Below are 17,342 nucleotides of genomic sequence, written 5' to 3' on the forward strand. Positions count from 1 at the left end.
TTATCCATATCCATTTGTGTATCTCTTAATCCTCATTACAACTTGCTTTCCTACCTGTTTTAGTGCTGTCTGCAAATTTGCCTTCCAAGCGATTAATATGTTGCGGCCCGACCCCTGTTTTTCACCTATAGTTACAGGTTTGTCCACCAGAAAAAGACCCATTTATCCCTTTCTATTTTATCTACTTTCTATTGTTTAATCAATCCTCTGTCCAAGCTAATGTATTAGTCCCAAACCTGCGGCACCTTACGTTTTGTATTAACCTTTTGTGTGGCACCTTATCAAATGAGTTCCAGGAGTCCAGATACACTATGTTTACAGGAGTCATCCACTTTGCTTGTCACATCTTATATTTTTAATTTGCTGGAGTTCTGTTACATCAGAACTGGCATTTCTATGGTGTGGGAGCGGCACGGTGGCACAGTGATTAGCACTGTTGCCTAACAGCACCAGGGACCCAGGTTTGATTTCCGACTTGAATTACTGTTGTCTCCGTGTCTGCATGTGTTTCCTCTGGATGCCCTGATTTCTTCCCATGCTACAAAGATGTACAGGTTAGGTGGATTGACCATGCTAAATTGCCCCTTTGGTGTCAGGGGAACTAGCTAGAGTAAAAGCATGCGGATATGAGGCTAATGCCCCATATTGTAGTCAGTGCAGACTTGATGGGCTGGATGGCCTCTTGCACTGTAGGATTTTATCATTCTATGAATGTTACTTCTCACATGTCGGCTAAAGCTTAGATATTGACCAGGTGGTGCTGCATTTGGACATGGACTGCTTCAGTGTGTGAGTCGTCACAAATGATGCTGAACATCGTGCAACCATCAGTGAACGTTCCTACCTCTGACATTAGAAGCTGTACCAAAGAAAAGCCAGGCCGCATGCCTTAATGACAGTGTGACTATTGGCCAATGGCTCAGATATCCATCATTGCAAAGTGCTTCAAAAGGTTACATGTTCGAATCAATTTCAGCCCCCAGATTGCCTGGATCCACTACATTTCACCCATTGCCATAACAGGTCCACAGTAGATGCCATCTCCCTGGCCCTACACTCAACCCGGAAGAACTAGATAACAAAGACACCTATGTCTGACTCCTATTCATCGAATGTAACTCGGCCTTCAACAAAAACTCACTTCCAAGCTCTGTGGTCTAGGGCTCAGCTCCTTGCTCTGCGACTGGATCCTAGACTTCCTAACCCACAGATCACAATCATTAAGTATAGGTGACAACACCACCTCCACAATTATCCTCAACATCAGTGCCCCATAAGGCTGTCTCCTCAGCCCCTTACTATATTCCTTTTACACCAATGACTGTGTGGCCAAATTCCCCTCCAATTTGATTTTCAAGTTTGCTGATGACACCACCATAGTGGGCTGGATCTCAAACAATGACGAGACAGAATACAGGAATGAGATAGAGAATCTGGTGAACTGGTGTGACAGCAACAATCTCTCCCTCAATGTTAACAAAACAAAGGAGACTGTCATCAACTTCAGGAAGCGCAATGGAAGGTATGCCCCTATCTACGTCAAAGGCGACAAAGTGGAAATGGTCAAGAGTTTCAGGTTTCTGGATGTGCAGATAGCCAACAACCTATCCTGGTCACTCCACGCTGAAGCCATAGTTGAGAAAGTCCAATAACAACTCTACTTCCTTTGGAGGCAAAGGAAATTTGGAATGTCCGCTACAACTCTTTCAACTCTCATGTCCGCACGCACCCTAATGCCTCTGTGGCACACGCACCCTAACCCCACTGTGACATTTGCAGCCTCCGTGGTGCACATACCTTTCTAACTCCATTGTGCAGGCACCCTCCTCCCTATGCTGCCCCACGCACCTGCACACCCAACGCCGCCGCCGCCGCCCGCCCCCCCCCCCTTCACTGTTCCTCTGAGCTTTCTTTATTCAAACTGGTTCTTGTTTGTATTATTCCTCTGACATCTGTCATAAGCACATTTTTTTTCTTCATCATTTCTAACTCTTCCATCATCCAGAGAACTTTGTTTGCCCTTTCACCTTTGTGAGATTATACCTTGGCTGTGCTGAATTAATCCTTTATAGGCATCTAATTGTTTTATTTTGCTTAATAATTTTGATTTCCAATTTATCTGGTCCTAACCCATTCCTACCTGAGAGAGTGGAATACGCACAAAAAGGCGAACCCAATGCAATGCAACTTCCTTGAAGTTGTTCTCAACAGTGCTTTCAAATAGCACCTACATGGTATAATTGGTGGATAGATTATTGCTAAGACCACTTGGCTCCAGACCTCATGCAGCCATGACCTAAATGTGGACAGAAGAATTAAATTCTTGAGGTGAGTTATGAATATGGTGACAAGTATGGCATCAAGGTGCCTGACTAAAATTAAGGTCAATGGGAATCGTGGAGGAAAACTCTCCACTGGCTGGAGTAATACCTAGCATGAAGGATGTTGGCTTTGGTTGTCAAATTCCAATCATCTCAGCCCCAGGATGTTGCTGCAGAGTTCCTCACAATGTTCTAAACCAAACATCTTAAAAATTCTTTTGTCAGAAACATTAATAAATCTGTGGGTTTTTGCTATCTTGATAGATTTGTATCAAAATTATTTACATGTATTGTGCTTGTGTATGAATATTTCTGCTGTCTGTTAAAGATGAAGAAAATAATTTTTTGTGCAGAATTTTTAAGATCTGCACATATTTCCTCAGAATATTGTTTTTCTGTTCCAAGTACGTATAAGACAGACTGTTCACAAAATGAAAAAATGTTCATATAATTTTGTTTGTTGATTTTCAATGCCAAAAGTATTCAGGTAAAGTTTGTTATTTTTACCAGGGAACATACTTCTAAGTTGTGTTGTTTCTCCACATAGACTGCTCTGCCATACCATGAAAGATCATCTTGTGAGGGTAGCAAATGAGGCAGAGTTTATCCTGAGCAGACAACGAGCAGAGGATATACATAGACATGCTGAGTTTGAGGTAAGCTGCATGTCATTGTTTGCCATCTGTTTAAACAAAACTCTACAGTTTGCTTCACAAAGGTGGCAACTGGTCAATGGGCCAAACTATCGGAAAACCTGATAGTTTTCTTGTATAATTTTGTAAGCAATTTTATAATTATATTTTAGAATGCATATTATTGTTCTTTCTTGGACAGGTTTGACTAGTGCTTTGTGTTAATGACTTTATGAATAGAGATATGGCGCTGCATTAAAACAAAGTCTCGTTCATCCCGTTAATCTGTGATGCAAATTAAGAGATTCTATGTGGAGGAGATTCTAATGATTCAGGTTTGTAGGTAACTAAATATAGATACTTCAAGGAAATGCTGCCGGTATGTTTTCTGTAGAGTGTTTTTCCGTTATCTTTATTTCTCTATTCTTGACTATCTTTCCTATTCCATTATCCTCCTCCACCTTCTGCGTGCATTTTTTCTTATTCACAAGCCTTTGACCTGACTTCATTTGATTTATTATTGTCTCATGTATTAACATACAGTGAAAAGTATTGTTTCTTGTGTGCCATACAAACAAAGCATACCAATCATAGAGAAGGGGCGAGAGAGTGCAGAATGTAGTGTCACAGTCATAGCTGTGGTGTAGAGAAAGATCAACTTATTGCAAGACAAGAACATTCAAAAGTCTGACAGCAATAGGGAAGAAGCTGTTCTTGAGTCAGTTGGTACATGACCTCAGACTTTTGTATCTTTTTCCCGACGGAAGAAGGTGAAAGAGAGTGTCCAGGGTGCATGGGATTCTTAATTATGCTAACTGTTTTGCTGAGGCAGCGGGAAGTGTAGACATAGTCAATGGATGAGAGGCTGATTTGTGTGATGGATTGGGCTGCATTCACAACCTTTTGTAGTTCCTTGCAGTGTGGAGCAGAGCAGGAGCCATACCAAGCTGTGATACAATCAGAAAGAATGCTTTCTATGATATATCTGTAAATGTTAAACTGCAAAACTGTTAACAGTTACATGTACCTGCATATTACTAGTACCGTTAATGACCTGTTCCTGTTGCCACAATATATTCTGGATGGAAAAAAAGGTTGGGCTTTATCAAGATTGCTTTTGTTTGATTTGTATTGAGGTAACTTTATAAACCATTTATTTAACATGTAGATTATCTGAAACTAAGAACCCCATTGCTTCGATTAGGGTAGCTTAGAAGAAAATCCTGATTTGAAGATGAATGCGAATTGGATTAGTATTTTCAGAAATACTATTTGAGAATACACATGGTACATTGTCTGCTAATGGCGCATAGGCTAATTTGTTTAAATATTGCATTACTGTAGTGTTATTTTTCTGTTTATTCCTTTTGGCACGAGGATTGCAGTCTCCTGTTTGTGATGTAAGGGTGAGTTCAGTAACTATTTTGAAGCATGCTGATTTAAGGTGGTTCGTCAAAGAGGTACGAGCAACATGAGGTGGAGGCAGATACAATTCGATTTTCAGGAAAGAATTGAATCACTATCTCAAGGGGAAAATAATTGCAGGGCTACAGAAAAAAGTCAGAATGCAATTGAGTAGTTGTTCTGATTGAGGACTGGCATGGACACAGGCTGTAAGACACAACAGACGACAAGATGAAGGTATGTAGAATTGCTGGCATCAATACACCCCTCTCAATGCATCTTATGCCCGTTTTGAGCAAGAGGTCAGCGAGAGCACGCCTTCTGCCCCGGAAGTCTCGCCCAACCAGTATCCGAGATCACCATTGCAGACGTCAGATCAGCCTCCTCAAAAGTCAACCATGGAAAGTGACTGCCCCAGATGGGGTATTCGGATGAGTACTCAGATCTTATGCGGACTAGCTGGTGGGGATGTTCATAGACATCTTTAACCCCTCGTTATACCAATCTGAGGTCCTGATCTGCTTCAAGAAAGTGACTATCATTGGGCAGCATGTCTTAATGACTATCGCCCGGTTGCTCTGACATCCATTGTTATGAGGTACATCGAAAGGTCAGTCATAGCATGAATCAATTCCAGCCTGCATAATTGCCTGGTTCCACTACAGTTTGCCTATTGCCACAACAGCAGACACCATCTCCCTGGTCTACAGTAAACCCTGGATAACAAAGATACTAATGTCAGACTCCTATTTATTGATTACAGCTCAGGCATCAACACCATTATTCTTACAAAATTCATCTCCAAATTCTGTGGTCTGGGGTTTGGGTCCTCCCTGTGCGACTGGATCCTAAACTTCCTAACCTACAGTTAGGAAGGGCAACAACACTTCCTCCACGATCATCCTGAACACTGATGCCCCACAAGGCTGATTCCTCAGCCCCTTACTACAATCCTAATACACCTATGACCAAGTGGCCAAATTCCCCTCCAACTCAATTTTCAAATTTGCTGATGACACCATATTAGTGGGTCAGATCTCAAACAATGATGAGGCAGCATTCAGGAAAGAGATAAAGAATCTGGTGTGACAACAATAATCTCTCCCTCAATGTCAACAAAACGAAGAAGATTGTCATCGATTTCAGGAAGCATAGTGGAGGGCATGCCCCTGTCTACATCAGGGAAATGGTCAATAATGGATTGAGGATTGGTTATCTAACAGGAAGCAGAGAGTTGGAATCAGTGGACGCTTTTCTGGTTGGCAGTTGGTGACTAGTGGAGTGCCGCAGGGATCGGTGCTGGGGCCTCAACTGTTTACCATATACATAGACGATCTGGAGGAGGGGGCCAAGTGTAGGGTAACAATATTTGCTGATGACACGAAGATGAGTGGAAAAGTGAGTTGCGTGGAGCGTACGGAAAGTCTGCAGAGATCTGGATAGGCTGAGTGAGTGGGCAAAGACCTGGCAGATGGAGTACAACGTTAGCAAATGTGAGGTTATCTACTTTAATAGAAATAGTAGTAGGAGGGAATATTATTTAAAGGGTGAAAAGCTGCAGCATGCTACTGTGCAGAGGGACCTGGGGGTCCTTGTGCACGAATTGCAAAAACTCAGTCTGCAGGTGCAGCAGGTGATCAAGAAGGCGAATAGAATGTTGGCCTTTATAGCGAGGGGGAGAGAATATAAAAGCAAGGAGGTCTTGCTGCAACTGTACAAGGCACTGGTGAGGCCGCAACTAGAGTACTGTGTGCAGTTTTGGTCCCCTTTTTTGCGAAAGGATATATTGACCTTGGAGGGAGTACAGAGAAGGTTCACCAGGCTGATACCGGAGATGAGGGGGTTAGCTTATGAGGAGAGATTAAATAGCCTGGGCCTGTACTCGTTAGAGTTTAGAAGGCTGAGGGGGGATCTTATAGAGACTTACAAGATAATGAAGGGGCTAGATAGGGTAGAGGTAGAGATTCTTTCCACTTAGAAAGGAAAACAGAACTAGAGGGCACAGCCTCAAAATAAGTGGGGGTGGGGGAGGGGGGCAGGCAGTTTAGAACGGAGTTGATGAGGAACATCTTCACTCTCAAAGGGTGGTGAATCTCTGGAATTCTCTGCCCGTTGAAGTGGTGGAGGCTACCTCACTAAATATATTTAAGTCACGGGTAGATAGATATCTGATAGACAAGGGAATTAAGGGTTATGGGGGGAAAGTGGAACTGATCCACTTCAGATCAGCCATAATTTTATTGAATGGCGGGGCAGGCTCAAGAGGTTAGATGGCTTACTGCTGCTCCTATTTCTAATGTTCTTATGTCAAGAGCTTCAAGTTTTTAGGTGTCCAGAATCACCACAATGACCCCCCGTCCCTGCAATGCCGATGCTGTCGTTAAGGAAGCCCACGAACACCACTACTTTCTCAGAAGACTAAGAAAATTTGGCATGTTTGCTACGACTCTCACCAATTTTTGCAGATGCATCGCAGAAAGAATTCTTGCTGGTTGTATCACAACTTGGTATGGCTCCTGTTCTGTCCAAGATCGCAAGAAACTGCAAAGGGTTGTGAATGAACCCCTGTCCATCATGCAAGCCAATCTCCCATCCATCAACTCTCTACACTTTCTGCTGCCCCAGAAAAGCAGACAGCATAATCAAAGACCCCATGCACCCCAGCCTCTCCAAAGGGCCTGTTTCTGTGCTGCATGACTCTGCAGTCATCAAATTCTGGCCTTGTGGCATGCCTGATTTTAATTGCTCTACCATTAATCATGTTTTCAACTGTATGGGCCCTTAGCTCTGAAATTCCATTCCTCCATCCACACTTCCCTGCTTCTCTACCTCTCATTGCTCCTTAAATATATTCCTTAAAATCTACCTTTGACCAAGGTTTTGGTTATCTAATTAATCTTGTGTGGCTTGGTGTTGCATTAAGCTTTATAAGCTCTGTTGAAATGCCTTGGAGCATTTTGTTATCTTAAAAGATGCTATATGAATATAAGCTGTTGTGGGATGGAAAAGGCAAGATCAAGGTTTCTTTACTGCAATGATGGCCAACACCAAAATTGAAAACAGTAAGAAGTGCTTAGCTGATGCCAAGCTCATAAATGCCCCTGGCTGTATGAGAAAGGCAATGCTGAAGAACTAAGGCATTTCATAGTAGTGAAGCCCTTGGAAAGAATGTGTTTGAATAAGCGATCTTGTCATAAACCTTAATTTGAATAGGCTGAAAGTTATAGATATAAGGTATAGGAAGAACATGTAAAACTTTTAAGAACAAGAGCAAAATTCCTTAGACTGGTGGAATTGTAATGGAGGTGAACTGCAGGGAGAATGGGAGTCCAGAAAAACTGATTGGAAGTTAGAAAAAAGTTTTTGACTCAAGTAGAGAAATGCTCAGCATTTTCTGAGAATCTGTTCAGGAATGTGGAGAAAGATCTTCCTAAGACCCTGAATTCAAACTTTCAAGATTGTAGAGAATCTTGTAATTGGTAACCTTATGCCATAATTTCAGAACTGAAAGCTTTAACAGTTGTTGGGAGGGTGATGTTTTCACAATAGTGGCAGTCATAAGTATTGAAGCTTGAAGGCAATCCTGTTATCTTGTCACAGAAAGCAACTCCATTATAAGATCCAACTACCTCTTGAATAACTTGCGACATTTTGCTGTAGCCATCTTGCCTAGAAGCCTTTTGTAGGCATTCATCCCTTGTGTGGTGGTGTATCCTGACATTAGTCCTGAACTTTGATTTACTAATTTATACTTGTGCATAAATTATTTATACTTGTGACAGTGGTTTAATTTTAAATATTGCCCAAGATTAACCTTTTCCATTCCACTTAATCTGTTGCATGTTTCAAGATCTCCTCACATTTTCCTCTTCCTAAAATTAGAGAATTTAAGTCATTTTCTTAGAATTCAGTTCTCTCACAATAGAGATCACATATGCTGGTTCCAAAGCTTGAACTTTTTCTTTGCATTTCAAAGATTGGCTCTGAACATAGTAATTAGGGGGCGGTCTGACCAAAGTAATGTAAAGGTGAACATGATAAGAACATAAGAACATAAGAAATAGGAGCAGGAGTAGGCCATCTAGCCCCTCGAGCCTGCCCCGCCATTCAATAAAATCATGGCTGATCTGAAGTGGATCAGTTCCATTTTCCCGCTTTCTCCCAATAACCCTTAATTCCCCTGTCTATCAAAAGCCTATCTACCTGTGACTTAAATATATTTAGCGAGGTAGCCTCCACCACTTCGACTGGCAGAGAATTCCAGAGATTCACCACCCTTTGAGTGAAGATGTTCCTCCTCAACTCTGATTTAAACTGCCCCCCCGCCCCAATCTTGAGGCTGTGCCCTCTAGTCCTGCTATCCTTTCTAAGCAGGAAGAATCTCTCTACCTCTACCCTATTCATCCCCTTTATTATCTTATACGTCTCTATAAGATCCCCCCTCATCCTTCTAAACTCCAACGAGTACAGACCCAGTCTATTTAGTCTCTCTTCATAGTCCAACCCACTCATCTCCGGTATCAGCCTAGTGAACCTCCTCTGCACTCCCTCCAAGGCCAATATATCCTTGCGCAAGTGCGGCGACCAAAACTGCACACAGTACTCCAGCTGCGGCCTCACCAGTACCCTGTACAGTTGCAGCAAGACCTCCCTGCTTTTATATTCTATTCCCCTCGCTATAAAGGCCAGCATTCCATTTGCCACCTTGATCACCTGCTGTACCTGCAGACTAGGTTTTTGCGACTCATGCACAAGGACCCCCAGGTCCCTCTGCGTAGTAGCATGCTGCAGCTTTTCGCCTTTTAAATAGTAATCCCTCCTACTACTATTTCTGCCAAAGTGGATAACCTCACACTTGCTAACATTATACTCTGTCTGCTAGTTCCTTGCCCACTTGCTCAGCCTATCCAGATCCCTCTGCAGACTTTCCACACCCTCCACACAGTTTGCTTTACCACTCATCTTCATGTCATCAGCAAATTTCGTCACCCTACACTCAGTCCCCTCCTCCAGATCATCTGTATAAATGGTAAATAGCTGAGGCCCCAGCACCCATCCCTGCGGCACTCCACAAGTGACCAACTGCCAATCAGAATAGCACCCATTGATCCCAACTCTCTGCTTGCTATTAGACAACCAATCCTCTATCCACGCTAACACCTTACCCCCAATTCCGTGCAATCTGACCTTCTGTAGCAACCTTTTATGAGGCACCTTATCAAACACCTTTTGAAAATCTAAAAACACCACATCCACCGGTTCCCCTCTGTCTACCGCACTAGTCACATTCTCATAGAAATCCAATAAATTTGTCAAACACGACTTCCCCTTATCAAATCCGTGCTGCATCTGCTCGATCAAACCATTCTTTTCTAGGTGCCTTGCTATTTCTTTGATGACGGATTCAAGCATTTTTCCAACTACAGACGTTAAACTAACCGGCCTATAATTCCCTGCCTTTTGTCTGCTGCCTTTTTTAAACAGCGGCGTAACATTAGCTGTTTTCCAATCTACCGGCACTTCCCTGGAATCCAGCGAATTTTGGTAAATAATTACTAAGGCATCCACTCTCACCTCTGCCATTTCTTTCAGAACTCTGGGATGCATTCCATCTGGTCCTGGGGACTTGTCCGCCTTCAGTCCCATTAGTCTATCAAGCACTACCTCTCTAGTGACAGTAATCGCATTCAGGCCCTCAACTCCTACCATCCTTCTATCTTTAAGATCTGGCAAACTATTCATGCCCTCCTCCGTGAAGACCGAGGCAAAAAACTTCATTAAAGCCTCAGCCATTTCCTCATCTCCCACTGCTAAATCCCCCGTCTCATCCTCTAAGGGTCCAACATTCACTCGAGCCAGCCTTCTCTTCTTTATATATTTGTAAAAACTTTTACTGTCCTTTTTTATATTTAGTGCTAGTTTAGCTTCATAGTCTATATTTCCTTTCTTTATCACCTTCTTAGTCATTCTTTATTGATTTTTAAATTTTTCCCAATCTTCTAATTGCCCACTACTTTTAGCCACTCTGAACGCATCAGCTTTTAATTTAATACTCTCCTTTATTTCCTTAGATAAGCACAGCTGGTTGTCCCTTCTCCTACATTCCTTCTTTACCATCGGAATATATTTCTGCTGAGTACCAAAAAAGATCTCCTTAAAAATCCTCCACTGTTCCTCAGCTGTCCTACCAACCAATCTGCGCCCCCAATCTACATTTGCCAATTCCTCTCTCATCCTACCGTACTCCCCTCTATTCAAACAGAGGACACAGGTTCGGGACCCTACTTTCTCATTCTCCAGCTGCATCAAAAACACAACCATACAATGATCACTCGTCCCAAGAGGATCCCTCAGAATAAGATCCCTAATTCTACCTGCCTCGTTACAGAACATCAGATCTAAGATAGCTCGCTCCCTCGTAGGTTCCGTCACATACTGTTCAAGGAAACTATCCCAACAGCATTCCAAGAACTCTTCCTCAAGCTCACCGCTTCTGACTTGGGTCATCCAATCAATATGCAGTTTAAAATCCCCCATAATTATCGCCGTTCCATTTCTGCACGCATCATTTATTTGCTTGTTTGTAGCCCGCCCCACCTCAAAGTTATTATTTGGGGGCCTATAGACCACACCCACCAGCATCTTCTTCCCCTAGCTGTTCCTTATCTCCACCCACAACGATTCCACGTTTTGCTCTTTGGAGCCTATATCTTCCCTTACTACCGCCCTGATATTATCCTTAATTACCAGAGCTACCCCCACCCCCTTTTTCCTCCCATCTATCCTACCCAAACACTTGGGACATTCAGCTCCCAGTCCCTGTCACCCTGCAACCACGTTTCCGTAATGGCCACTAGATCATATCCATTCGTGCTGATCTCAGCTATCAGCTCATTCACTTTGTTCCGAATGTTTCGTGCATTCAGGTAAAGTGTCTTTATACCAGCATTTATCTGGACCTTATTTGAAGGAACGCTACTAACCTTTCTCGTGCCCCCTACTCCATTTATTATTGGGACATCCTCAACATTTTCCCGTGCCCGTTCCTTCTCCTTTACTTTAGATTTTGTAATTCGCACGCACATGCGCACACACCACCCCCCCCCCCCCCCCCCCCCCCACCACCACACACACACACACACACACACACACACACACACACACACACACACCCCCCCCCCCACCCCCCATTAGTTTAAATCCCTATGTACTGTCCTAGTTATACAATTCGCCAGGACTCTGGTCCCGGCACGGTTCAGACTAAGACCATCCCATCTGAACAGGTCCCATCTACCCCAATACTGGTGCCAATGCCCCATAAATTCAAACCCATTCCTCCCACACCAATCCCTGTGCCATCCATTCATCTCTTTAATCCTATTTACCCTGTGCCCATCTGCACGTGGTTCAGGTAGTAATCCAGAGATAACCACCTTGTCTGTTTTGCTTTTTAATTTGATTCCCAGCTTTGCATACTCCCTCTTCAGATCCTTAGTTCCCATTTTGCCTATGACGTTGGCACCCACATGTACCACAACGACCGGATTCTCATCCTCCCACTCCAGGTTCCTCTGCAGCCCAGATGAGACATCCTGGACCCAAGCACCAGGCAGACAACACACCCTTCTGTATTCTTTATCGTTGTCATAAAGGACAGTGTCTATGCCCCTAATTACACTATCCCCAATTACCACTACATTCCTCTTTACTTCTTCCTCTTTGTCCTGTTTCTGCACCACTGTACCATGGGCAGTTTGCTCATCAACCTTGCAGCCCTTGTTCTTGTCCACACTGGGACCAAGAACCTCAAACCTGTTGTGCAGATTCAGGGGCTGAGGCCTTTGGATCCCCTCCTTCCTCCCTCCCCACTCTCCTCTCCCCTCCTTCCTCCCTCCCCACTCTCCTCTCCCCTCCTTCCTCCCTCCCCACTCTCCTCTCCCCTCCTTCCTCCCTCCCCACTCTCCTCTCCCCTCCTTCCTCCCTCCCCACTCTCCTCTCCCCTCCTTCCTCCCTCCCCACTCTCCTCTCCCCTCCTTCCTCCCTCCCCACTCTCCTCTCCCCTCCTTCCTCCCTCCCCACTCTCCTCTCCCCTCCTTCCTCCCTCCCCACTCTCCTCTCCCCTCCTTCCTCTCAGCAGCACCCTTTTGTTCCTGACCCTCAGAGTTAGCCAGTCTAGGGGGTGTGACTCTCTCTTGTAACCCATTATCTGAAGCTCAGAGTTCAGCTCATCTACTTTGAGCTGCAGCTTTTCAAGCAACTAGCACTTACTACAGACATGGTCATTGGAAAGGACCTTGGCGTCCACCAGCTCCCACATCATACAGAAACAGCACATCACCTGCCTTCAAGTTCATTCTGTATCAATTTGGCAATGTAGTTTAACATACTGGCTGGAAATTTCCGGCCATTCACCCAGGTGGGATTTTCTGGTCCCACCGCCAACAGATCCCCAGTGGGAGTTTCCCAGTGGTGAGGGATGCATTCAATGTGAAACCCTGTTGACAGTGACAGGACCAGAAGATCCTGCTGCTGGGCAATGGTCGGTCACTTTCCCCACGGCAAAATACACAGCAGATTACGTGGAAGATTCTACCCGCTTTTGTTTATTGATTGCTGTGCTGGATGTGTTGAGCCTATTACTTGCAGATCTCTTGATCTTTATCTAAGCATGTTCCATGCTGTTCAGTAACTAAATAAGCTAGTAACTTTTTTGCCTTCCTTTTTCCACAATGAATAAGACTTGGCACTGAGCCCTTTATTTATTTTTTAAAAATATTTTTGTTTAAGATTTTTTCCTAATTAATAATGCAACAAACCCTCAAGGATTGGCATGCTAAAGTATAATCATTTTTCAACATATGTACAGAAAGTGTCAAGAGAGCACCAATACAGCTGGTTTGGATTATTCCTTACAAATGGTGCCTTCAAAGATGCAAGCAATGAAAAATGTTTCAGAGATTGGGGGAAAACAGAATGACCAGATAAAGTCATGAATACTTGGCATAAAGATGCATGCCTTTGCTTACAAGATATGAGAGGTAGAATCACATAACCAGACGACAGAATTTTTCTTTTCTCACTGGGGAAACTGCTGCCTACATGTGCCTGGTGTCTCTAGTGTCTCAGCATGTGCTGGTTCTGCCTCCGTGCTACCCTCTTAAGATATGTGCAGTCTCATCATCACACTATTCTTGGACTTCCTGCACTACCTGCCTAGATTATATGTCTTGGTTATCTAAAAGAAAAACAACACTGGGTAAACCCATGGTAAGGAGAGAGATGAAAGCAATATGTAGTTGTTATAATGATGTGCAACTTGCAAGTCAGAAGAGGTTGCGGGATGAGGAGAAAAGTAGTATGGCGTTGCTAATCAAATCAGAGGTTCTAAATTTTCATCTTGTTTTTACTGCAGTGCCAAACTATCTTGCTATAGATATCGCTTCCAGTATTAGCATGGCTCAGTTGATCAGATTCACGTCTCTGGATCAGATGAGCGAGTTAAAATCCCACACCAGATCTTAAGCACTTCAACTGGATACTATGGTTCAATATCATTCAAAGAAAGGCAATGAGTTCTCCAGACCATTTTTGCTTCCTTAAACCACTAAGGAAAAAAAGTAGTTATCTTCTTGAGATCTGGAGTGGCACAAAACGTCATGCTGTGCTTGCTTATATAAGTTATTACATTTTAAAACACAATTCCCTGTTCTTTGAAATATGATGAGACATAGGAACACAAGCATTTAAATAAAAGTTTTTATTTTAACTGTATAACAGAGATGCTGTATTTCTGTAGAAATTCCTGAATTGCTTTGTGTGGGTATATCTGACTTGGGTAAACATCATTATCAGAAAAGAGTGACGCACAAAATTTTCATATACTGTAGATTGCATACACAAATCTTGTTGGTGTATGTATTGGCAATGCATCAACTTCTACAGTTAAGCACTTAGGAATTGTACGTCAAATCTTGACATAATTTATTAAGCATCAAAACCAGTGTTTTTTTTATTGAAGCTGTAATTAGTTGCATTACATTTAGTTTTGTTTGAATTAAAATACTGCATTATTTATATGTTTTAATAATCCACAAACATTTATAACAAAGCAATCATTAACAATGATATTAAAGTCAGGTGAACCTTCAAACAAAATGTGAAAGAAGGTGAATTTTCAAGTAGGTAAAAAAAAATACATTTATGTTTGCACTCTCACGTGGAACCTGATAGGTGACCAGAATGATTTAGACAAGTTTGCTTAAAAGATTCATAACATATGCTCACTGGAAAGAATTGAGTTATCTCTGCTCTGAAGAGTAAGTTATTGTAGCAGTAACTGACAGAGATGAAGATAACTGAAGTAAATTCAATTACCTTTTAGTGTTTTCTTTCTAATGGGATTCTTAATGTGAAAAAGATCCTCTGATGATGGCCCTCTGTTGCTCTGAGAGATTTTCCTTGATACTTTGCTTTGATGGAAAGAATCGAACCCTCCTTTATAGAGCTTCATTAACAATGAAATATGTTTGTTTTTATTAAGTGGTGTGTTTGATTAGAAAATCCTGAAGTAGCACCATATCAGTCTATTCCAGACACATTTCATAGATATAGATTCCTTTTACCTCACCTTTCTTCAAGACAGTAAACCTGTAAATTAAATGTATATTAAATTTAACATAGATTGAAACATTAGTCCATAGTTTTAAGGTACATGACATTGCACATATGTGAGAATCATAATTGTTGGATTAAAACTATTTCAATTATTTATCTTAAAATGGTACTAGAATTTGAAGTTGAAGATCGGTACTAAGTTGCAGAAATTGAAATTAATCTATTTTAATTGTACAATTTAGTATAAATCTGAAAAAGCAATATTGAGATTTCAGATAAGTAAAAAAAACAGTTGCTGTGATATCATAAGCACTGAACATTTATGGTTAGAGAAATCTTGGGACATAGATCATGGCATCCAAGTCGACCCGTGGTATGAGACAACCCCAAAGAATCAGGTTTTTATGTACATTTAGCATACAAATTGGAACTCACTTTTCAGGCACGGCACGCTTTATTTGTATTTGTAGTCAGCCTCAATTTTTCACCCACAAGTGGGTGTTTTATTCATCAGAATGCAATAACAATGCATTGCTAGTGGATTTGTGCTGTGACCTCAATTATTTACTGTGTTTATTAACAGTTAGATAATGGGATAGAAAGCCACAAACACAAATTTTGCATTACACAAAAATAGGCAGCATTGTAAGCACAGTAGATACAAATGTGAAGTTAACAAGAGATATTGATAGTACATGGAAAGATATGTCAAATGGAGGTATATTGGAGTTAAAGGGGATATTTTCTAAATCTAAGATGCGACCATACAGAGCAGACCTCGTGTGGCAAATGACAAAGGTGGCAACCACCCATGTGCATGCTGGTGTATAAGTTGATCCCTGTTTAATTTTGTACTCTACATATATTGACCCATGTTTATGTAGGAATTATTTGAGGTTTCAGAGGTTGATTTATCTGCTGACTATAGTAATTGCAAGATTTTGAATTTGAATACAGCAATTTCCACAACCTCAGGACATTCCAAAAATTTTATTGCCAATGAAGTACTTTTTTGAAGTGTAATTACTACTGTAATGCCAGAAATGTGATGAACAATTTTCACACAGGTCTCACACAAAACACTGTGCTAATGATCAGATAACCTGTAAAGGGATAAGCATTGGCCAAGACATTGAGGGAGTTACTTCTTGCATTTTTTTGAAATAGAACATAGAACGTTACAGCGCAGTACAGGCCCTTTGGCCCTTGATGTTGTGCCGTTCAGTGGAACCAATCTAATGACCCTCTAACCTAAACTATTCCAATGTTATCCATATGCCTATCCACTGACCATTTGAACGCCCTTAAAGTTGGCGAGTCCACAACTGCAGGCAGGGCATTCCACGCCCTTACTACCCACTGAGTAAAGAACCTACCTCTGACATCTGTCCTATAACTACCATCCCTTAATTTAAAGCTATGTCCCTTCGTGTTAGCCATCACCATCCGAGGAAAAAGGCTCTCACTGTCCACCTATCCAATCCTTCAATCATCTTGTATGCCTCAATTAGGTCACCTCATAACCTTCTTCTCGCTAATGAAAATAACCTCAAGTCCCTCAGCCTTTCCTCATAAGACCTTCCCACCATACCAGGCAACATCCTGGTAAACCTCTCCTGCACCCTTTCCAATGCCTCCACATCTTTCTTATAATGCGGCGACCAGAACTGTACGCAATACTCCAAGTGCGGCCGCACCAGAGTTTTGTACATTGTAACATAACCTCACGGCTCCGAAATTCAATCCCTCTACCAATAAAAGCTAACACACCGTATGCCTTCTTAACAACCTTATCAACCTGGGTGCCAACTTTCAGGGATCTATGCACGTGTACCCCGAGATCTCTCTGCTCGTCAACACCTACTAAGAGTCCTTCCATTAGCCCTATATTCTGTACTCCTGTTACTCTTACCAAAGTGAATCACCTCACACTTTTCCGTATTGAACTCCATTTGCCACCTTTCAGCCCAGCTCTGCAGCTTATCTATGTCCTCCTGCAAACTGTAACATCCATCCTCGCTGCCTACGACGACTCCGACTTTGGTGTCGTCAGCAAATTTACTAATCCACCCTTCTACACCCTCATCTAGGTCATTTATAAAAATGACAAACAGCAGTGGCCCCAAAACAGATCCCTGAGGCACACCACTTGTAACTGAACTCCAGGTTGAATATTTCCCATCAACCACCACTCTCTGTCTTCTATCAGCTAGCCAATTCCTGATCCAAACTGCTAAATCTCCCTCAATCCCATGCATCTGCATTTTCTGCAGTAGCCTACCATGGCGAACCTTATCAAACGCTTTGCTAAAATCCATATACACCACGTCAACTGCTTTACCTTTATCCACCTCTTTGGTCACCTTTTCAA

General features: G+C 42.4%; 1 protein-coding gene across 1 annotated transcript in view; it reads left to right on the forward strand.

Moving 5' to 3' along the window:
- Window positions 1-17,342, forward strand: part of lrba (LPS-responsive vesicle trafficking, beach and anchor containing) — an 888,619-nt gene that overhangs the window by 328,711 nt on the left and 542,566 nt on the right. Inside the window, exon 35 of the mRNA XM_080192970.1 lies at window positions 2,869-2,977. Coding sequence (XP_080049096.1) covers window positions 2,869-2,977 — 109 coding nt within the window. The remainder of the gene's footprint in view (window positions 1-2,868; window positions 2,978-17,342) is intronic.

This window comes from Carcharhinus amblyrhynchos, chromosome 1 (assembly GCF_965287045.1).
Source record: "Carcharhinus amblyrhynchos chromosome 1, sCarAmb.v2.hapA, whole genome shotgun sequence".
NCBI classification, from domain to species: Eukaryota; Metazoa; Chordata; class Chondrichthyes; order Carcharhiniformes; family Carcharhinidae; genus Carcharhinus; species Carcharhinus amblyrhynchos.